This window comes from Aspergillus aculeatinus (assembly GCF_003184765.1).
Source record: "Aspergillus aculeatinus CBS 121060 unplaced genomic scaffold BO66scaffold_29, whole genome shotgun sequence".
NCBI classification, from domain to species: Eukaryota; Fungi; Ascomycota; class Eurotiomycetes; order Eurotiales; family Aspergillaceae; genus Aspergillus; species Aspergillus aculeatinus.
Genome location: NW_020291498.1, coordinates 433,097 through 455,249, shown reverse-complemented (window position 1 = coordinate 455,249; position 22,153 = coordinate 433,097). Strand labels below are relative to the sequence as shown.

Genomic DNA, 22,153 nt, shown 5'->3' with positions numbered 1-22,153 from the left:
GCAAACTGGACATACACACGTGGGGAAGCTCCCAATTCCACAACAAATGGTTCCGCCGACAATGATCTTCCAAGTTATCATTACAAGCCTACGACTGATTGTTCAATTCCATCCTTAATGATTGCAATCTCTTTAACACACTTCAGTCGTTCGAAGCATGGCATGCCATATGTATATCCATAAGTACAAGGTTGTGGTTCTTCATTTTCACGTCGCTTTGTCGTCAACCGCGTCCCACATATCGGCATCTAAGGTAGGTTGCACAGGACCAGCTGTGCTGCTACGGCTAAGCAAAGGTCGCCCATTTACCTCTTGCATCTCTTGGCCCTGCCCCTGTGTCTCGCTGAAAGAGGGTACCTGATAGTCAAAGACGTTCACATTCTGCATGGATTGCTGCTGCTCTGGGTTCGGTGATGGCTGCCAAAGGGTGTTAGTGCTGTCGATGTGTACCTGTTTGAATGATTACCCACAAGAGTACCAGATGACTGATGTTGCGTGTCCGGTGGATTGTGTGCCACCTCCGCGTCCTGGAGCTCTGACTCGAATGTTTCGTTGTCCCTCGCTACAAATTTCTGAAACATTGTCAATTACGAGTATCACCATGATTAGGGGCGCTTTCTTACCTGCAGCTGAACAGGAGCGGTTTCTTCCTGCATTCTAATTGCATTGGTGTTGGCATAGACAAGCAGAACCTGGCTTGACTCTTCGCGGGCTGCGCGAAGCACCTCGGCCTCATCAACCCTGCGCGCAGTGTAGCCGATGATGTCCGTTTGGTCAGAGTCACATTTAACTCGGCCCTGCGACTCGGCTTTGCGAATGGCTGCATCTTCCGTTGAGAAACTGAAGCGCCACCACTGATACTCTTCCGTCGTTGGGGGCTCATTATTTTGTGGCACGCGCTGGTCACGACGTTTGAGGACGTAGGTCACATGAGGCTCAGTGCAAACACCTCGCAGAGTGTATCTATGATGTGGCTCGGCATCAGGTGTAGCATCCGTAAGGAATCTGGAATAGTCTCGCAGACTGTCTTTGATTCTTTGCTTTTTGTCCTCCAAGCCTGCACAACATGATCAGCAGCAATACGAGACATGTAAGACAGTGTGCTTTACCTCTAAGCTGCTTCTCTATCCTGGCCGAAACCGCCCTCAATTCTTTTGCTACGTTTTCGATGTCCATGTCACTTGGTGCTGAATCAGCAAACTTGGAAGTTATGACAGAGGCAGCCTTCTCGAGAACATCCCTGGAGGTCATTCCTGTCTGGGCTGTTAAGTTGGACTGTGAGCAGCGCTTGATGGCCTTGCCTAACTTGTCAATCTTCTCGTAAGCTTGAAGTCGCCGTGTACGGAACTCGCGGGCGACATCTCTGCTGTTCGCCATGTACCGGTCGGCATAAAATACGGGGGGGACGATCACATCAATGGGCTTCTGTGAGCTTTCCAGCTTCATGACAAGTACTTGGGCAAGAGTTTCAAGCCAAACTTCTTCGAGCGGCTGGTCTGGTCTGTCGCACCAAAAAGCACGATCAAGAACATCGTAGAGTGTTTGACCAGGATCGTGCTCAACCAAGGGTTCAAGTAAGTGAAACTCCTTCTGTTCCATCATGTCTTCTGCTGGCCCATTGTAGCCAGTTGTGGAGAATATTGTCCCCAGCTGGTTCCCTGGGTCCGCGCGGACCGCCGCTTCTTGCCATGCTTCCAAAAACCTAGAAACAGCACTATCGCGGTCGTGCTGGGAAATACATTGTAGACTTGCCAGAGCATCAGGACTGCCAAAAGCACGCGTTGTAGTATCCAAGAATGCCACGAGCCTCTGAGCCTCGTAGATAATATCGTCCCAATCAGTATCACCTTCATGGGCTTCGGACATAGTCACTATTTTGGGAAGATTGATTGGCTGTCCATTCCACCATTGAGAATCGTGGCCGTAGTTGGGGAGAGCGCGATTGCGCAGCAGAATGGCCTCCCTTGCGAGGGGAATCGAGTGAAGTATCGTCACCAATCCACCCAGGTGCGTGCTCTCCTGAGACGGGCGAATGAACGCCGGTTCATCTTCTCGTCTTTTACGATCAGTGGGGTCAGGACTGATGATAATCTCGTGAGCGCTGGAGTTGAATAGCGTCATTGCCCATGCGCCTTCGTCGTAATGATCACGGGTCGCTCGGCTGAAGCTTGTATTTCCTGTCCTTGTGACACCTGTCTCCTGCTGCCCGAGGTTCTGACTCAAAGACATGGCGACTGCTTGTTGGAGCTCACGTTCTTCCTGCTCGGCCAGAGTTAAACCTTTGCCATTGTCGGCTGACGAGCCAGGTCAGCTCGATGCGCAAGTAGCAGCTTATGCATTTTCCAATCAAGAAACTCTCACCGGTGTTGTTCTGTGTTGAGGCAGGATCAGTGGATGATCTGAGGTTTAAAGTAGAGGGTGGTCGGGATGGAGGAGGACGGGATGGAGGCCCAGCAGAAGGGCTATACGGTGAGTCGACATGCTCGATCTGGAAGGCTTGAAAGACAGGAACATCAGTACATACGAGTCCAACCTCAGAAAGAGAGAGGCACATACCAGACATATCGGGCTCATTTTGATACTGATTTGCCTATCGTATTGAATTCTGCAGTCAGTTCGTGTTTCTCAGTGTCCAGGCGCAAGTCCGGTTTATCACCTGCGTCAGAGGGCCGGTCGGGTCTTCGAAATAGGCGTTGATCGCTTGATTTGAGTTGAAGTTATTAGCCTGTACAGAGACTTGGATTAGCTATGACAGTAACGCCAGAGAGTCCGGATACAAACTTTCAAGAAGCTTATAGCTTGTTCGCGCGACGAGCTGGTAAAGTTCACGAAGTTCGCGATCTCCTCCTCTCTCGGTTCGGCCGCCATGCCGGGGTCGGGCTCCCTGCCTGCTGACGACGGTGTAAATCCAGGTGTAAGACTGCTAGGTAAGTTGAAGTTTAATGCCCCAAAGGCAATGGATCAGGATTGAGGCCTAGCTTGAGCCGGTCGGAAGAGGTGTAAGGCTTGTTTGTGGTGGAACGAGCGGCCGTTCCAGACAGAGGGGAGGGGAGATCATTCAGCTGTCCCTCGGAGCTTCCCCCACTGAAGTTACCTCGCCGTACTGTATGTACACTTGACAGCAACGGCGCAGCGCCTTGGCAAGCTTCGGGCTGGCTCATTCCACCGTATGTTTTTGACATCTACACCATACATGATTGATGGCGTAGTTACTTTTGTTCTGTAGGTGATAACATGAATTTGAATCGCTTGTCTGCTCATCAGCTGGTGTTGTGTTTGATGAAGTTGTCAAGAAAAGGTAATTTGGAGATATATTTCTGAATCGTTGCTATGTTCGTCTGATCTAATATTACGGGCATAGTGAAGTGGCTGAAGTGGTGCGAGTCTCACACCTGGAGTCAAGTAGAATGATTATTTTTTCCAGGTCGAGTCGCACGTAGAAGATACCTTGCTTCTCCATGTGTTGAACGGATTGATTGGGTGGCATCCATGGACATACATGAATACTGTAGTACTGTAGATAAGAACCTTGAATGGCGGAAGATTCACTACATGGAGAAATACCATACCAAACCCATTTGTTCAAACTGCATTGTTACCGACCGAATACCTACCTTACGTATCTCCAGTAATCATCTTTCATCTCATTACCCCTCCTCTCTCTGACTTGTCGCATACTCTAGACTGAGGATGGTCGCATTCTTGCTGATCACTGTTTGACTTGAACCCAATATCAATAGCTATCACTCATGCCAACTGCCCACCACGGTGACGCAGGGATTATTCCTTATCCCAAGATAGCTTTGAGTCTGGCTCTTCCGCCCCCCTTCTTCCGCCCCGCTGAGGATGAGCCAACTGGTGAACAGCTCCTCCGTACCCTCGCTGCTATTCTTAACCTCTTGTCGCCCGCCCAACCAACACATCCCAACTCCACTCGAGCCAACTTGAAATTGTGGGGGAGTCCAAACCCGTCGTCGACCTTCACCATCCTATCAGTCCTTATTGGCTTCTGCAAAACTTACCCAAGAAGAACCCGTTCCCCTTCGTAACAGAAATTCGGAAATCTCCCCTCTTTCGCCCTCTCCGCTCCAAAATCCATCACGTCACGTTGTCCTTCGATCCCACCTCCCCCGAACTCGCCGAACCGACGTCGGCTCTGATCTCCCACACCCAACCCACCCTCCCCCCCCCAAAGGGTCAGAATGGCTGCCGCCTTTGACGACGAAGACCTCTCCGTTTCCCTTCCTCCTTTCGAAGCCGATCGCCCTCGTGACCGTCGTCCCAGTGCATCCAATCCTCCTCCCCCCAATTCCAACTTCCCTGCCATGGCGATGCCTCCGCCATCCCGCCCGATCGGCAAAGGCGGCGACGCTGCGATGCAGTCTCCGGCCACCACCAGAGACATGCAGCGCCTTGATCAGTATCAAACGGTGAAGATACTGGGAGAGGGCTCATTCGGCAAGGTGAAGCTAGCAATTCACCAGCCGAGTGGTCGGCAGGTCGCTCTCAAAATCATTTCCCGTCGCAAATTGTTGTCTCGAGACATGGTCGGTCGTGTCGAACGTGAGATCCAATATTTGCAATTGTTACGACACCCTCACATTATTAAGCTGTAAGGAGCTCCGCACATCTCCCCAGGATTGAAGCAATCGCGATGAGAAGCTAATGGAAATTTCGCCTCGAAAGATATACCGTCATTGCTACCAAGACCGATATTGTTATGGTCTTGGAGTATGCCGAGCGAGAACTGTTCGATTATTTGGTGAAGCGGGGTCGGTGCAACGACGCCGAAGCTCGCAAGTTTTTTCAACAGATCATATGTGCAGTAGAGTACTGTCATCGTCACAAGATCGTCCACCGTGATCTGAAGCCGGAAAACCTGCTCATCGACCGGGAGAAGAACGTCAAGATTGCTGATTTCGGCCTGAGCAACATTATGACAGATGGGAACTTCCTCAAGACTAGCTGTGGTAGCCCTAACTATGCAGCCCCCGAGGTTATCTCGGGAAAGCTCTACGCAGGACCGGAGGTCGATGTATGGAGCTGCGGCGTCATTCTTTATGTGCTATTAGTGGGACGGCTTCCTTTCGACGACGACTATATCCCAGCTCTTTTCAAGAAAATAGCAGCAGGAAACTTTCATATGCCTGCGTACATATCCTCCGGAGCTGCACGGTTGATCCGGTCGATGTTGCAAGTTCATCCGGTTCATCGGATAACCATTCCAGAAATTCGCCAGGATCCTTGGTTTCTACAAGAACTACCGAAGTATCTGCAGCCCCCTCCGGAGGAATTCATCGCTACCGGTGTGGACCCAAATAAGGCCATTGATCCACGCAAACTTGCGCCGGGAAAACCCCTGTCCGTGCAGCACAAGATCCATCAGGTCGCCATTTCAAAACTGGAGAGGAGCATGGGATATACGCGCGAGGACATTGAAGACGCTTTAAAGAACCCTGAACCGAGCGCCATCAAAGATGCCTTTTTCATCATCATGGAGAACGAGATGATGCAGACGAACTGTAAGTTAGGTCAATCTTGCTTCGCCACGGCCAATTGACTAGTACGCTGACTTTCACCCACAGCGCCAACAGACGACAACCTGATGGGTCCTCCCGTCGCCCCTTCACCACCCCCCGATCGAGTCCCTCAGTCTTCAGCCACGGCTGGCCGATCGACTGTTCCGCTGAGCCCAGGATCCCCGTTAACCGCCCCTACGAGACCGCGAAGTGGTTCACAACGTCAACCGTCCCAACTGTCTCAGCAGAGTAATGCCGATGATCCCGATGCGCCGCGAGTTAGCCATGTTCGAATTCTGCCGACCAGTGTGCCGTTTGTACATGACCAACTCATGGAACAGCGGGAACGTGAGCAGAGAGAACGAGCTGCGGAGCGTTCATCTGAGGAACAGGCGCATGGTGGTCTTGATGCCGAGGATGACTTGAATCGGAATGGTCAAGCGGGGCGCTCGCAGGAGGAGCAGGAGGCGACTGCAAGGGCCTTGAAACCCCATTCCCGCAGCATCGTGGACCTTGAAAAACTGCGCCTCCAGCCCCCCGAAGGTCGCAGTGCCCCGCACCAGCCCAAACGGTCGCGAAAGTGGCAATTTGGCATTCGCTCTCGTAACCAACCTTATGAAGCAATGCTCTATCTATACAAAGCCATCTCAGCCCAGGGAGGAATCTGGGAAATAGCACCTACTGGAGCAGGTAAGTTTATGAGTGTTTGTTATGAGCCTCAGAGCTAACAGGCAGCTTCTCAGATGCCTTGCAAATAGGCGAACAGCCCCCGGACCAGCCTATGCCTCTTCAAAGCAAGTACCCAGACCTACCGTCAGATTACTACATCCCAAAGGACCCCTGGTTCATTAGAGCGCGTCTCCTGAAGGAGGGAGTCAAGGCGCCCGGGCAGACTGCCAGTGTGCATAGCAGCCGAAGTGATCTGAACCTGGAAGACCTGCGGCGCCGGTTCAACTTCTCCACCGGACCATTCTCGGCTGATGACAAGGGCCTCACCCCAGAGCACGCGACCATCTCGAATCCTTCTTCGGCGACCCAGGCTCACACAATCTCGCGGATCTCGTACGGAGTTTGGGTGTTCGTTGACATCCAGCTGTACCAGCTGGAAGAAAACAACTACATGGTCGACTTCAAGTGTGATGGATACCAAAATGTGATACGTGGTGGAGGTGACAGCGAATGGCACCCTATCAGTAAACGGTTCCGGAACAAGGAGAAAGAAGTGACGAGTCCTTACCCATTCCTTGACGTGGCCTCGGATTTGGTGGCTCAGCTAGCGACTGCTAGTTAATTAATGCAGCAGCTGGTATTTCGAAGGCGTTAAAGGGGCTTTCTGGAGCATTCCATGGGTGGCATTTGGTGTTATTTTCACTGTGATATACAGCTTGACGCTGAAAGCTTCTTTTGTATGAAACCTATATGATCTACGAGCGTTGCATGGGAATCATTGTTCTTCTTCTTCTTCATATATCCTCTTGCCCCGCGTGCGGATACCGCAACAAACTGATACTTAACAACCCAGGACTGCGGCGGCTCTCAGAAGGCAGTGCGAAGCAGGGGAACTTGATGAATCGCGACAGATCTGGGCTAATTCGGCACGGCACGGGTAGGCTAGGCGGCACCTGCCTCTACCTGACTGCTGTTTCCACACCTACCCTCCTCTCGCCACATCCATGACCAAAACAACTACCTCAAGGTGATTAAGTGACAGAGGGAGTCACCTGGCGAGTGACTGCGTGCAGCAAAAGAGGACCCAAGCTGGAAGAACCACCAACGTTTGGCCAAGGCAGTTCAGCGGAGACGCGAGGATTCCCACAGAAACCCAGGCCAACCGGCCAACGTGGAGACAGAGGCGTTAGGCTTTCACTCAGGCAGGAAGAACACCAAGGAATCAAGGCCAACGGGAAATTTCATGTATATAGAAACACCGCAGTCACCCTGGTTGGCCGTCTGCGACGCGGGAAGAGCCTCGCGAAGACGACTTTATTTGGGAATAAGGCTTAATCAATCAATTTATGGAGCAGAGAATCCCGAAGCACCCGCCCTCAAAGCTGCCATCGGAAAACTCAGGGCTCTTGCAGGGAGTATCATGATGAAAACTGCTTCATCACGAAGCTAATTAGCCGTTGGGAAGCTATTTAGCCTAGGAAACAAGCTGGTTGGCCGCATGGTACGTATATGGAGCGAGGCCGTGTCATCAGTTGCTTGCTGGTCATAGTGACTGCGATCACGCGGTCCATATGGATGCCAGAAGCGAGAATGAATCCATCATCATCATCATTATCATCATTGATCTACTTATGGAGTAGAAATTGACAAATGTAAAGCAACAAGGGAGGACCAAGTAGAGTCCGGTAGGCGTCGGGACGAGGTCTCCACCTCCACCGGGCTTATTTACTTGCCTCCGCACCTGCTCTTGCCCTCTACTTTCCTTCACCTCCACACTCCCAGCAATGAAGACCACTTAGGGATCTCTAATCATTCATCCTCCCAATGGATCGTGAAAAGAGATTCAAGTGTCGCAAATGCAATAGAGCATATACAAAGCTTGAACATTTGACGGTAACCATACCTCCTCGTTCTAAACAACTAATTTTGACAATCTATAGAGACATGAGAGAACCCGCAAGTGCAGTGTGCCCTCGGCGATGAAGTCGATGCTAACACGATTCTAGACTCCAACACCAGACCCTTTCAGTGCGAAGAGTGTGGAAGAAGCTTTGGGCGAGGTGACGTCCTTGGACGACACAAGAGACTTCATGCTCGTTCACGAGACAAAGCTAGCCAGCCAAAAGACAACCAAGGCGATGAAGCTTTCCAGACATGTTCCGATGCCTCAACACAGGACGTTCTCACCATGCCACCGTTCGAAGCCCCCTTCTCAGAAGATCAACACACTACACTGGACTCCAATATATTAGACTGGTTCATTCCTGACTTCTGGGGTTCCTCGTCACTCCCTTTACTCGAGACTTTAGACCCAATGCAGTTACAATCACTCCATGGAACAGGACTTTTGCCTCTTGACGAATCGATAGCCGGGCATGAAACTGGGGCTGGTAAAGCAGCCATGCAACAAAGCTATCGACTGATCGAGGATCTCTCCAAGCGGCTGAATGCCGAATTGCACAACTCGGGCATCACATCCAGCTTCCTAGACGGCTGCCTCCAGGAATACTTCGATCGCATCTCTCCCTGTTTCCCAGTCATTCACAGGCCTACCTTTGTACCCCGTGAGACCATTCCTCCGCTTCTTCTCAACATGGTAGCCCTGGGCTCTCTGTTCGTATGCCTACCTGACTCAGCACGCAAGGGCGAAATGCTATGGCGTCTCGGCCACTCCGCCGTGGCTACCTCCTGGCAAACGCTCATCACCCATCGGGGACCGCGCGACGCATGCGACGGGGTGCAACTCGTTCTTACCGCGCTGTTGGGTCAACTGTTTGCTCTGCTCTCTAGCAATGAAAGCATTCGAACCACCGCCTTTGTCTGGCACGGGCTCGGCTTTTACTGGGCTCGTATGTGCGGGATGTACGCCGTCGCCGAGCTCCAAACCCCGCCTACGATGCCTTGCTCTCCGCAAGAACTACAAGCGCACTGGCACCGCTGGACGACTGTGGAGACCCAGAAACGGGCCATCCTAGGCCATTACATTCTGGACGGATTGATCTCTCAGACATCCGGCGCCCCAGCCTCCGCCCGCCACCTCATCAACTCTTTGCGCACGGCAGGCTCCGACGTCGTCTTCCAAGCCCAGACAGCAAGCGACTGGCTCGACCGGCTACGGCAACCGGCGTCATCCCTCCATGATATGCCTTTTAGCGAGGTCTACTTCTCAATATTTGCCTCGACGTACCCATCTCATCCTCTCAATCTGTCCGACTTTTCGATCTTTGTAATCCTCGAAGGCTTTCAGAGCTTAGTGTCTGATCTCCATGAAATCGGGAAAGGCAAGCCGGCAGTTGGGGCGATTACCGAGCGCCAGATCCTTCAAGCGCTCTTGAACATTTACGAGGTTCATCTCCGTCACCGTTCGGGGTTGTTGTCCTCCCCATCCAACCCATCATCATCCTGCCTCCCGCCACATAAACCAGGGGACTCATTCCAACTCCTCATCAGGTGGCATACCGTCTGTCTTGAACTCGCACTACCCACGGCTAGATTCTATGGATCTCTCTGCCAGAGACACCCTCACCTTCCTCGTACGATAGGAGACCACCAGTCCAAAGCCTCAGCTAGCACCAGTATCAACTTCACAGTCCGAGAAACAGCAAACCCGTTGACAGATCCACCACCCTCAGACCATCAAAACCACCACCAGCAACAGCCACCACCATCAGTCCCCATCACCGAAACTTCCCCACCGCTCCGCGCCCTCCTCAACGCCCTAACCATAACCCGCCTCCTCAATCACCTTCCCTTCCACCAAGCCCATAGCCCGCACATCCCCGCCGCCATCTTCGCCACCGCAGTAACGATAGCCGGATGGTGTCTTTCCCGCAAAAAGAAGAAGATCCTCGTCGCCGCGGACGAGCAAGATTTCCTGGATGGGTGGAACTGGGCTGAGGTTCTGGGGGTTCGTCCATCTGGGCCAGCGGAAGGTGACGGTGGAGGTGACTGCACGGAAAGACCCGCAGCGGTAGAGGAGGAGATGGAGCATCGGTTCCTTGATGATGCTGACGGCTCAGGCGTAGCGGTGCATCTGCTTCAGGAATTGAACTTCTTGGTGATCTGTTTGGAGACGGTTGTGGCGCGATGGCAGATCAGCGGGGTGATGGCGGATATGGTGAGGGGGTTGATGGGGCTGTGCTCTGAATTTAGGGGTTTATAGCTACAGTGATGGCTATAATACGTTTATGAGATGTTGGCAGAGCTGAAAAAGTCAGCATTGTTCGTGCAGTGAATGTGAAATTGTATGAAACTCCCAAATTTCAACAGCATTCATCAATCCACATGCCGTCCTAGCAAAGATCATACAGCTCTAGCAATCACAGCTACCATTTCACTTTCGCTTTAAAGACTCCAAAAAAAGAGATCCCATTTACCCATGACAATTCACCCATCTAAACTATGCAGAACCGGACCGAACCCGATCTAATCAAAAATACTTCCCCGTGCGCTTCCTCACCCAGGGCCCCGCGAAATACAACGGCAACCCCAGCGCCAGCACGGCCCACTCAATCCCCGCAAACTCGTAGAACATCCGCGCCAACCCATGGCGCGTCATCCAGTCGACGGAGCCCTTACTCAGCCCGAACGCGACGACGTTCTTGCTCACGTTGACCAGCACGAGGGCCTCGCCGCTGGCGTGCGGGTACGAGTCAACCACGTACGACAGCATGACCGAGGGGACGAGCGTGAGGCCCGCGGCGGCCATGGCGGAGCCCAGCGCCGGCAGCGCGTAGTGCATCTGGTGGGCGGCCGTGTACCCGAAGACGACGAGGCCGACGGGCGCGATGCAGAAGGGCACGACCAGCGCCGGCAGCCGGTGCTCGGGCTTGTGGACGTTGTGGTTCCGGCGGCGCAGGAATTGCGACAGGGCGTCGGTGAGTGGGCCGGCGAGTGGCGCGACGACTACGATCCCGATGAAGCTGCCCAGTGTCCAGAGGCCTAGGGCGCCTGAGGTGAAGACGTAGGGCGGGGGGCTGAAGATTGAGGGGGCGAGGGTGGAGATTGAGACCACTCTTTTCTTGAGGTTAGTGGGTGGGTGGAGAGGATGTGAAGAAAGGGAAGGGAAAGGGAAACTCACGCCCCGAGTACAACTCCATACATCATCGACGCCAGCAATACCCCCGGTAGTAGCAGCATCGGAATCGGGAGCCAGGCTGCGTACCCCAGGAATCGGAGCACGCCTTTCTTCTTCGCCTCGCTTGAGATGCCCACCTGGAAGAGACCCTTCCAGTAGTCCGTGTAAGAGAAGTGTTGAGCTTGGTTCTGAGAAGGCGGGAGACTCTCGATGTGGCTGTGGGCGGCATCGCTCTTTTCGGGAAACTCACCCCCGTCCTGCTCCTCGTCGAACTCGGGCTCGTACGTCGTCTCCGGAAGGAAGAAGAAGGTCGTGACTAGGTTGACGGCCGCCACGATCAGGCACACGATGAAGAACCACCGCCAGCCGCGTGCGGCAACCAGGTAGCCCGCAATCACGGGTCCGACCTGGGATCCGGCGGAGAGGAACAGGGCGTACATGGCCATTGCGCTTGAGTAGTTGCGCTCGTAGAACATGTCTGTTCTGGTCAGCAATGTGATGATACAAGCTGCGAAGCTGAGACAGAGAGAGCATACCGGCTAGAATACTGGGACCCAACGATTCAATCGAACCATAGCCTTTGACCGATGTTAGTGTCTGTGTGGAAAGAATGAGCACCGCCCTGCATGTTATGCAACCCACCAAAACTGGCAAACACCCTAGCGCCCATCAGACTGTTGTAATCCTTCGCCACGACTGTCCAAATGATCCCCGCCACGAACATCGTCATGGAGATAAGGACTATGGGCCGCTTGCCAAACGCCAACGCCAATGGCATCCAGAAGAGATTGGCGAGGCCCATGCTGAGGACGGACCATGAGATAAGGTCGGCGAGCTTTTGGTAGCTGACTTGCAAATCCATGGCCAGTGACTCGAAACCCGTTGCTATGCCGGACTTTCTCGATGTCAGAATCTCTCCTCAGTGATGCAACAGATGAGAACAATGAATGTCTTACTGAGTACATATTCCCCATAAACACAAAAATATTGACCGTCAAGAGGGCTGCATATCTGACCCGACGGGGGTAAAGCTATAAGAAGAGGAGCATGTCAGTGTCAATCGCCCTGTCACCTCGCCAAGCGCCATTCAGGGCACCAACCTTCGGATCGAGTTTCGTTGTCATGGTGGTATATGTGTGCGTTAATCCACGCAGTACTTGACAAACCGTGAGTTTCAGAGCCCAAGACTTGAGAACCCAGACAGAAGAGCAAGGGTGGGGAGGGACATATCGAGACACTTATACCCCATGTGGCATACCCCATGGGGAAAACCCGCACCAAGCCCCAGCTAGGTCCCTAGCCCTCGGCTGTCAAGATGGACCCCGGATTATTGCCCAGGTGGTATGCTTGAGACCCCCGTTGTGATTCGTGCACGGGATGTGGTGCTCGGCTTAACCGACCAGGTCGGCTCCACATTGCGTCTTCGAGGACGAATCCAGATAGGATTATCCAATCTCGCACAGGACTCTACCAATGGCGAGTGCGGGCCACGGTGGTCCATGCTCCTTATCGCCATGACCTTTGCCTATTGAGGTGGTGGTTCGTCTATGTCTATCAACGGTGCTGATTGGCGTCCTGATAGTCAATACTGTGGGATTATAGGCTCGCTCGTAGCTTGGACCTTTCTGATGGCGGGGTCTCAAATAGCTTGTATGCAGCAGAGTCTCCTAACGGTGTCTGATCCAGGTCATTGTGACAGTTGGTGATCGGGGAGGAGGCGAGGATAGGAAGTACCTTGAATGCCAGAGGACGTGCGTCACACAAACACGTGGGCAGATCGTCGCCAAGCCTGTGTGAACATGATCTGGATATTGTCAAGCCTCAAGCTCATTCAGATGATTAGCTTTGCCTTCCTCGTATCAGAACCAAAGTTGTCTGGATTTCTCGCGTTGGCCATGACGCGAAGTCATGCTCGCCCACTCAGTCTTCGGAGCGAGGTGTAGTGACACTTGAGTGGGAAGCATGACCAGCGGCAGGCGGAGTCTTCTCTAAGACGGCTCTAGCTCAACCATCTCACGTTCGAGCCTTCCTTCCACTGAGCAGCTGGAGTAAAAAGCACTGCAACATGCGTGGCAACGGCAATGCAAGCGAGGTGGAGAACATCCATAAATTCTGGAGTTCTGGGGTAAAGTGGGGAGAGCAAATACGAACTGTCAGAGTCATGCGGGGGGTGGAATTCCCAAGCCCAAGACCAACAGAAAGGAGAATCCGGGGGAATGATCGATGCACCTCGGATATAAGCCCCGGAAAACCCGACCCCCGGCAAAGCCGAGCAACCACCTTGCTGTACGCCCGTAGATGGAAACCACCAATTCGGTAATGGGAAGCTGTGTTGCACCCATGCCTCGGACTTAAAACCTCTGCAGTAATCCTTGACCTTCATCCTTTTCTCCCTTCTTCTGCCACTCCCCATACTTCAACATCCAGTAACTGACAATGGGTATTATCAACAGTCTCATCAGCGGTACCCCCGACTCTTCAAAAATGGTAAGCAGGCCCAAAACCCCGAGCCGACAAATGCTCCCATCGATTCTCATGATCCAACTCGCATGAACTGACAACGGGACATTGACCCACCACAAGGCCCCCTCAGACTCGCAACTCAACATCATCATCGTCGGCGCCGGCCTCAGCGGCCTCGCCACGGCCATCTCGTGCGCCATGGCCGGCCACACCGTCACCGTCCTCGAACAAGCGCAAGAACTCGCCGAGGTCGGCGCCGGGCTCCAGATCACCCCCAATGCCTCCCGGCTCTTCAAACACTGGCAGCTGCCTGCCAATATCTGGACGGAGGCCGCCGAGCCAACGTCGCTGACGGTGCACCGGTACACGGGGGAGACGCTGGCGCACGAGGCGCACTTCGACCGCAACATCCGCGCCAAGTACGGGGCGCCGTTCATCGACCTGCACCGCGTGGACCTGCAGCAGGCGCTGTACGCGCGGGCGCGGGCGCTGGGGGTAACCTTCCACCTGGACGAGCGGGTCGACGCAATCGACTTCGAGACGACGACCATCACCACCCTGAAGGGGCGGCGGGTGAGCGGCGACCTGATCGTCGCGGCGGACGGGCTGTGGTCGCGGTGCCGTGAGAACTTCTATGGAAGAAAGGACGAGCCGCTGCCCACGGGCGACCTGGCGTATCGCATCGTGCTGACGGCCGAGCAGCTCGCGGACGACCCCGAGCTGCGCGCCTGGGTCGAGAACCCCACCGTGCACTTCTGGGTCGGGCCGGGGGCCCACGCGGTGGCGTACTCGCTGCGCGGGGGCTCGATGTTCAATATCGTACTGCTGGTGCCGGATACGCTGCCGCCGGGGGTGTCGAGGCAGGCAGGGTCGGTGGAGGAGATGCGCGGGCTGTTCGTGGGTTGGGATCCGGTGTATGTTCTCTCCCGTCTATGGAACTAAGTGGTAGCCCACTGACTGGAGGGAAACAGACTAGCCAAGTTCCTGACTTACGTGAATGGCGTCGACAAATGGCGCCTCATGCATCGTACGCCAATTCCTTTGTTGTCTTACTGAGGGTAAGCACTAACCTTAATTGCAGACGCAGAAATGGACTCCTGGATCAACGACAAATCAAACCTAGTCTTCATGTAAGATATATTCCAGCCCTTGTCTTTCTAACTTAAATGCTGGAAGGTACTGACCTGCATCACCAGCGGTGACGCCTGCCACCCCATGCTTCCCTACCTCGCACAGGGCGCCAATTCCTCCCTCGAGGACGGCGCCGTCCTCGGCGGCCTCCTTGGCCATATGAAGCAGAAATCCGACCTCCCACAGATTCTGAGACTCTACGAGAAGCTCCGTAAATCCCGCGGGGAGGCTATTGTCCGCGAAACGTTCAAGCAGGTGTGTTTCCCCCACACGCATCACTTATTTCCATCATCAGATCAATCCCATCACTAACCAAGGGCTCAGAGAAACGACTTCCACATGCCCAACGGCCCCGAACAAGAGAAGCGCGACCAAATCTTCCTTTCTCAATTAGGCAAGGAACTCAAAGGGGCGTTCCCGAGTCGATGGTTCGTTCCACCTGTTCTTGGGCCTACAAGGAGTATAACTAACCACAGGCAATACAAATGATTAGGACCTGTCCCGAAGTCCAACCGTGGTTGTACGGCTACGACGCCATCAAGGAGGTCGAGAACGTTGTGGCGGAGAATCCGGGGCTGTTCAGTGGACAGGTCACGGCGAATTTGTAGAATGCTACTTTCCTTTAATTCTTTGTTGTCCGAATATTTGAAGCGGGATCTTTGTACAGTCATTTTGCAATATAGTATACATTTCTTCTTGTCTTCGTGGCTGATGAGGTCAATCCCAAGATCATTAGCTCACCTCTCCTCTGTGTATGCAGTGATCCAATTTTGGGAGTTGAGTCGAGGGGGAATACGCAGTGTTGCAGGGGGGTCGCATTTCTTCATATTGGAGATATCGTCCCAGGGGTGGTGAAAAGTGATTATCTAGTAGACTCCAGTAAACTATCTTTAGAACAAGTACCTCAATGCTCGCAAGTCATATCCCAACTTAGTCTTCAAGCTCGCTTCGCCCCTTGCATCCGGCATGACAAGCGACAGCATTTCTCTTCCTCCTCCGTAGTACACTTCACCCCCTCGTTACAACAAACTCAATTGGAAACGTCACTTTGGTGCATGATACAGAGGTTTTCGTCGTTCCGATAGAGAGGTTCCTCCATCATACAGAGTAATCGGTCACAACGAGGTCCATCTTAACCAAGGGCAATTGCAATCCCACAACCAGCGCAAAAACCCCAGCCTACCGAAGCATCCAAAGATAATCCCCACGGAGACACACTTTCGCCAGACGACACATTCCAGAGCCAAGATACCCACCCCCAGAACTAGATATAGTGTAGTAGCAAACGCATTCCAGTGCCTGAGCCTTCTACCTTTGCCAGATCCAGTCCAATCATCTCTTCACCTTCCCAGAATACACTCCAATCACCCCTTTCTCTTTCCCAGACCCTACCCTATACTCCTCCATTACCTTCCGCATCCAAAAAAGAGTATATAAACCCACCTCTCACCCCACAAGAACGACGCCCCATCTAACTCAAAGACTCATCAATCCCGAACCCAACACACCATCTTACCCTCTCACATACCAACCCAACCCCCCAAAACCATCACCATGAAATTCCTCTCCTCCATCCTCCTCCTCAGCGGTCTCGCAGCAGCAACAGCAGCAACAGCACCATCCAACGCCCACCCCACCACGCTCGTCCAGAAGCCCGCCACCGCGGCGGCCAGTGCTTCCGGCGCTGGCGGCGCTGCCGCCGGAGGGAGCACGTATAACCACGTCGCGGTAAGGGAACAGCCCCGCCCCGCCCCGCCTGCTTATCTCTTTCCCCCAAGAACAACAGATTCCTGTTCTTAAGGCTGGTACTTGTATATAAGCAATGGGGCTTGCGATTCATTTTTACTGATGATGGTGAGCGATAGGACCCCAACGAGGGCCAGAAGCCCGCCACCGATGGCGGGGATCACGGTGCGACGGCGGTCGCGACCAGCGGCAAGGCTAATGCCAATGCCAATGGCAGTGCCGGTGCCGGTGCCAATGGTAATGGTAATGCCAACGCCAACGCCAATGGCAAGGGCAGCAGCAACGCGGGCAGCAGCAGCAACGCGAGCAGCGCCAAGGGCACCGGCAACAGCAACAACAAGGGCAACGGAAACGCTAACAGCAACTCGGGCAGCAACGCCCACAACGCCGCCGCGCCCTCGCATCAGCAGAAGGATCGCCGGGCATTGGATGAGGATGTCCAGGATCTCGTGATGGGGCTGATGGTGGAGGTGGTCGATGAGGGGGTGACGGAGGTGATGCAGGAGGGGCTGGAATAGACCAGCAAGATGATGGAAGATGGTGGTGGATACGAGTCATGGATTGGCCGTTTTGTTGTTGAGGTTGCAGATCGATTGTAGGGGATTTAGCTCAGCTGATCTATCAATATAATCAAGACTAAGTGAGGGGACCTGAAGCTCTGTTCCGGGTGGAGCGTTTGTAAGGTGGTTTGTTAATGATCATCGTACATGGAGACATTGCATTGCTCCGCTCCTCTAGAACATAGCGACCCGTGATATGGAAATGGACAAGGACCTCCCATATGACATAATATAGGTGACAAACCCCCGGGCTCAGTTATCGCCCAGCCCGTTCGCACATTGTTAAGACGAAATCAATTATCCAGCATCGGCAGCCCGCCCAAATCGTCAAATAGCCTCGCTATACCTTCAAAGGAACAATCGGGGAATCCGAAGCCGTAGGCCCATTCCTATACCCCATAGCTGTTAGCATGTATTCATGATAAGAAGAGCATCAGGGCGGTTCCAGGTACAAGGCTGAGAGACGAGGGAAAAGCTCACCGGAATGTCAAAACCAGTCCCACTGGGACTCGTATCCGCATACTCTCCGCCACTCCCACCACTCCAACTCCCACCACCACCACCACCGCTGCCACCGCCATCATGACTACTCGTCGAAGATGCCAGACTCTGCTGATTGAGCTGGTGCTGATGAAGGTGCTGCTGGTGCAGATGTGACAGCGACGAAGTGGACGATGGCAATGACCGGAATTCCCGGAGATAGTGTTTGATGATCTCGACGGACTTGCGGGCGACGATGGACTCGTCCATCGCCTCAAGGATCTCGACGCCCATCTCCACGGACCGCTGGAGCGGGACGGTCTCCGGGCACGGGCCCAATTTGGACATGGGGAGAAGGAGAGTGGAAGTCGCGAACATGACATACGTTGTGTTGTACCACCTATTACGCGGGGCATCAGCGTTAGGGCTCCGGCCTGGAAAACGGCCAAAGGAACAGTGAAAAGAACGTACCAACACCGGAAGAACTCATGGATGCGGTAAATATCGTAGATCACCTCAATGGTTTTCATGGCTGCATCGAGGCACTTGGCGATAGTCTGTTCAAGTTCCATGGGCGGGTGGCGGAGTTTGCGGGTGAAGTGGCTCAGGAAGGGCCGGAACAAAAGCATTTTGACATTGAAGTAGCCTTGTATGGTTTAAAACAATCAGCCACGTATATGACCCTACCGTCTCTCAAGGCACCCCCCATGTTGTTGCGGTAGACTTACGAATACCCAGGACTAGTCGTTGTCGACGCGCCCACTTAGGGTCTCTCAAGGCACCCCCGGTTGCCCGTTCCATCATGTCGGGCTTGAGACGGTCCGGTAAGCGCGCCATCCAGCGGTCGAGCTCAGTCTCAATCTGGAGAGCTAAGTGTAGCTTCTCTTGTAATGTGATTCGTGAGTGGTATATCTGCACGGAAACTCGGCGAATGATCTGCGCGAAGTCGACCATCCAAGGAATGATGGCATATTCAGAGTCGTCTCTTTCCGGCAGAGCTCGATTGTGGTATTCGTCCATGCCTAAGGTGTCTGGACGACCGACTGAGAAGCTCATCTCACTGGATGCGATTAGTGACCTACCTGGCAGAATTGATGGTAAAACTTACATTTCCAAGGAAAAGAGGCCCCTAGAAACATTAGATCTAGCAACATATCATGAGGCTACAAGACTTACCACCAAGTCTTCGAAATCCATCCAGCGCGATGATCGTCTGTGCTCCGCACCTCCCGATTGAAGCCAGCAGCCAGGCACGTACGCACGGCGAGCCCCAGATACATATAGGCCACTAACATAAAACATGAGTAATTTCCTCGCAACGGACAGAAACAACCAACTCACTGTTCGGGTTCAGTTCATTCTGACAAATTTTCGCCTATCCAAGTCAGCTGCGCGCGAAGAACCTAAACCCGTCAACGACTGCTTACCATAAGATACAGACACTGCACTGTGTCCAGCGTATTCGAGAAATGCAGGTAATTCAGATACATCTGGGCCTCGCCAAACAGTTTCCGGCTCCACTCGAACCTTGTCAACCCACCGAGCCTCTCCTCATCCCACACCCTCACCAAGGCCCCAAAGGAAAGAATGCTCAAATACAGAGCCACAAAGCTGGGTTCCGGCTGCACATTCCGGTTGAACCACAGATTATGCGCTCGCTGCAGGAAATCCTCCTTATCGATGAGCGGGTGGATGAAATGGATATTCTCAAAGTAGCCGTTGATAAACGCATGCGCCTGCTCGAAGTAATAGTTCTGCTCCTGCATCACCACCGGCTGTGCCGGGCCCGCCGTACACGAGGGTGAGAAGCTTGGGTTGTGCAGCGTCGAGACGATCGAGTACCCAGCGGCAGGCTTTTCAGCGCGGGAATGCTGCTGATTCTGCTGCTGCTGCTGCTGCTGCTGCCGCTGCTGCTCCTCGAGGCGTCGCTGTGGCTCCCGCGCCTTCTGCAGGTGTCCGAGCAGGGCCGCCGACGAGGTGCTACCGTGGAACTCGATGCCGTTGGTGTGGTGATTCAGTTCGCTGATTTCATCCCCGACCGAGTCCCCGGCCTCATCGTGGTGATCGTAGAGGGCCGGCGCTTCTTCCCGCGGAGTGGACTCGTTGCGCGGCAGGGATACGGGAGTTGCATCGATGGCAGCTTGGGGCACCACCGGTTGTTGGGCCGTTCCGGGACTTGCGAAGGTCGTTGGAATCACTCTCTGAGGTAGCTGCGATGTGATTTCTGACTCGGCCAAGCGTAGCTTGGTTGTGAGCTCGTCCACCTTTCGCTCTAGATCTGCGACATAGCTGATCCGCCCTTTAACAATGCAATCTACTCCAAACTGTGGCAACTGGGACTATTCTTACCTGGCAGACCGGCTACTCTCCCTCTGTCGGTAGTTTCCCTGATACACGCAAGTGAGGTCACTTTCTGCGACGAGGTTAGATACCTATATCTTCCCACGTGAATTAATACCACAACATACTTTTGCAGTGAGAGCAAGGATACTGTTCATCGCACTTGTACTTCTTAGATCTACACCTCTCACAGGCCTGGGCTGCGCGGGGTCGCTTTGCCCGGGGCAGAGGGAGATTCTCATCCCCGGCAGCCGGTGGTGCGGGAGATGGGCGAGCCTCAGGTTGCATCATCCATCTAGATTGCGCACGGCATTGGGGGCTGACAAAGAGCGAGAAAATCAACGAAGAAGAGGTGGAACTTGTGGTGATCAGAAAGTATTCGTTAAGAATCAAGGGTCAGCAGGGGAGATATGCAAAGGCAGCAAGTAAGTGTGCGCAGAGTTGGCAGTGAATGAAGTGTGACACGGATGATTCGATTAGTTAGTGGCGGATTGTTGGTTGAGGTGGAATCTGGCCAAAAACTCAGAAATGCGCCGGCTTTTCCGGCCATCACGTGGTCCCTTCGCCCCCGCGGGGTCCCCGCATCGCTCGGTTTTAATCTACCGACACGTGCCGCTCAATTTAGGCCAAAGAAAGAGTGATTGTAAGGATTTCATATATCTTAGTGGTCGTTCATATAATTTATGTACAGCAAATGATCTAATCCGAAAAACGCCAAGTCCAATGCAGCATGCGGAGGGGTGAGTGCGTACGCGTCTCATCCGCCCCACTACAGAACACACAGGCGTTCGTTCTCACAGTGCAATTTCCATGTTCAGGTCGGCCACCGCCGACTTGACGTCCGCCGCGTCCCATTCGCGCACTTCGTCTGGTAGCACCGCGCCTTCATATTGTTGGCCGACCCGGTGGATCAATGTCTCGATACCGTCGCCATCCGTGAACGACCAGACACGCACGAAGCGACTGGCAAACTTCAACGCGAATGCCTGTCCAGCAGGAATCACGGCCGTCTCCCCTTCGCGGAACTCGGTGTCGGGCTGCCCCTCGAGGCTGACGATCAGCGTGCCCTCCTGCACGCACAGACAGTGATCCACCGATTTGAAGGTCATGTACTTGGACAAAATGGTATCACCGTAGACTTTCGAGGATTCGATACTGGAGATAGCACAGACCCCGCTGCTCTGAGCAGTGGTGACGAACGGCCGGGACATCACCCCGCCAAACATCCATTTCGGCCCCGTGTTGGCCCGAAGGAAGTAGCCCTGGGGGCTCTCGGGCAGTACCTCCTCATCCTTCGTCCATTCTCCGAGCTCCGGAGGCTGGTAGTGGGGCTGGAACACCACGTCGAATTGTTCCTTCGCAGCCATCACCTTCGGGATCAGGATGGACTTGAGATCGCGGTCGTCGTGCTCCGGCACCAGCACTCCGTCGTAGCGCTCGGAAACATATCGGAAGAAGTCGACCCAGTCGCCGGGTGTGACCACTCCGTAGGTCTCGGTGTGTGGGCCCATCATCTCTGGGTTATGGATCACGGTCTAGAACATATGGGTCAGTTGCGGGTCGTAGATAGGAGAATGTTTTGAGAAGCCAAGGCGGCCTGCCGTGCAACGTACAGGAGGCACATAAGCGAAGTCTCCGGGCCCCATGATGCGGCACTTGTCGCCATTCCATAGTTTCAGGAACCCCTTGGTTACCAAGAAGACATCATGTGCATGGTTATGGTAGTGGAATCCAGGTGCATCCGAGAGAACAGCGCCACTCTGGAAGACCGACATCAAGCCATTGGTTTGCAGCGACGAGGCCAGGATGCGAAAGGAGCCCTTGCTGCCGGGAATGGTGATGCGCTCGCCTTCCAGCTGGGGAATTGCATAAGGAACCCTTCCCTTTGGGGGCTCATTGGTCCAGGACAGGGACATGATAAAGTCGTATGCGCGTGGATGGAACAGGGGTGGGAGAGGGTTGACCCGTGGAAAAGCTCAATGAAAGAAAGGGCGTGGCGAGGGAGGTGTAAAAAAAAGTTTTGTTGAGGGGTGACTGAAAGTTTCGCCGTGGGTGCCTCAGATATAAGGACGGCGGAGGGCGCGTCATCGGGAAGACTGTGGGGGCATTTGGGGCAAGTTTTCTCCATTCCCCCATACTACGAACTTTAAGCTACCCCTCGGATTTGC

General features: G+C 53.8%; 7 protein-coding genes across 7 annotated transcripts; 4 read left to right on the top strand and 3 right to left on the bottom strand.

Annotated features, from left to right (window-relative positions):
• Positions 1–130: 130 nt before the first annotated feature.
• On the bottom strand, positions 131–3,015 carry BO66DRAFT_392560 (uncharacterized protein). Its single transcript, XM_025647547.1, has 8 exons — positions 2,782–3,015; positions 2,657–2,725; positions 2,557–2,590; positions 2,362–2,496; positions 1,110–2,294; positions 624–1,057; positions 471–572; positions 131–417 (listed from the first exon to the last, which is right to left on the bottom strand). The coding sequence occupies exons 1-8, from the start codon at positions 2,866–2,868 to the stop codon at positions 208–210; spliced, it is 2,256 nt and encodes a 751-aa protein (XP_025503187.1). The 5' UTR covers positions 2,869–3,015; the 3' UTR covers positions 131–207.
• A 1,163-nt stretch (positions 3,016–4,178) lies between these two features.
• BO66DRAFT_429429 (serine/threonine-protein kinase) lies at positions 4,179–6,810 on the top strand (the record flags this gene model as incomplete). The annotated part of the gene is made up of 4 exons (XM_025650455.1): positions 4,179–4,612; positions 4,687–5,522; positions 5,586–6,209; positions 6,251–6,810. The coding sequence occupies exons 1-4, from the start codon at positions 4,203–4,205 to the stop codon at positions 6,808–6,810; spliced, it is 2,430 nt and encodes an 809-aa protein (XP_025503186.1). The 5' UTR covers positions 4,179–4,202.
• Positions 6,811–7,997: 1,187 nt separating this feature from the next.
• On the top strand, positions 7,998–10,417 carry BO66DRAFT_392558 (uncharacterized protein). The gene has a single exon (XM_025647546.1). The coding sequence runs from the start codon at positions 8,377–8,379 to the stop codon at positions 10,348–10,350; it is 1,974 nt and encodes a 657-aa protein (XP_025503185.1). The 5' UTR covers positions 7,998–8,376; the 3' UTR covers positions 10,351–10,417.
• Positions 10,418–10,617: 200 nt separating this feature from the next.
• On the bottom strand, positions 10,618–12,389 carry BO66DRAFT_412209 (putative MFS transporter; the record flags this gene model as incomplete). The annotated part of the gene is made up of 6 exons (XM_025649341.1): positions 10,618–11,203; positions 11,269–11,743; positions 11,802–11,843; positions 11,908–12,160; positions 12,222–12,296; positions 12,366–12,389. 6 exons carry the CDS (start codon positions 12,387–12,389, stop codon positions 10,618–10,620), a joined length of 1,455 nt encoding a protein of 484 aa, XP_025503184.1.
• A 1,312-nt stretch (positions 12,390–13,701) lies between these two features.
• BO66DRAFT_472135 (putative monooxygenase) lies at positions 13,702–15,467 on the top strand (the record flags this gene model as incomplete). The annotated part of the gene is made up of 7 exons (XM_025652928.1): positions 13,702–13,752; positions 13,849–14,642; positions 14,700–14,755; positions 14,810–14,858; positions 14,925–15,114; positions 15,184–15,287; positions 15,353–15,467. The coding sequence occupies 7 exons, from the start codon at positions 13,702–13,704 to the stop codon at positions 15,465–15,467; spliced, it is 1,359 nt and encodes a 452-aa protein (XP_025503183.1).
• Positions 15,468–16,413: 946 nt separating this feature from the next.
• Positions 16,414–17,310, top strand: BO66DRAFT_453471 (uncharacterized protein; the record flags this gene model as incomplete). Its single annotated transcript, XM_025651995.1, has 2 exons — positions 16,414–16,587; positions 16,725–17,310. 2 exons carry the CDS (start codon positions 16,414–16,416, stop codon positions 17,121–17,123), a joined length of 573 nt encoding a protein of 190 aa, XP_025503182.1. The 3' UTR covers positions 17,124–17,310.
• On the bottom strand, positions 17,206–22,036 carry BO66DRAFT_472134 (uncharacterized protein). Its single transcript, XM_025652927.1, has 12 exons — positions 21,599–22,036; positions 20,784–21,520; positions 20,114–20,343; positions 19,995–20,058; positions 19,073–19,934; positions 18,987–19,020; positions 18,822–18,933; positions 18,754–18,774; positions 18,374–18,705; positions 18,117–18,291; positions 17,646–18,045; positions 17,206–17,554 (listed from the first exon to the last, which is right to left on the bottom strand). The coding sequence occupies exons 1-12, from the start codon at positions 21,899–21,901 to the stop codon at positions 17,459–17,461; spliced, it is 3,366 nt and encodes a 1,121-aa protein (XP_025503181.1). The 5' UTR covers positions 21,902–22,036; the 3' UTR covers positions 17,206–17,458.
• Positions 22,037–22,153: the final 117 nt, after the last annotated feature.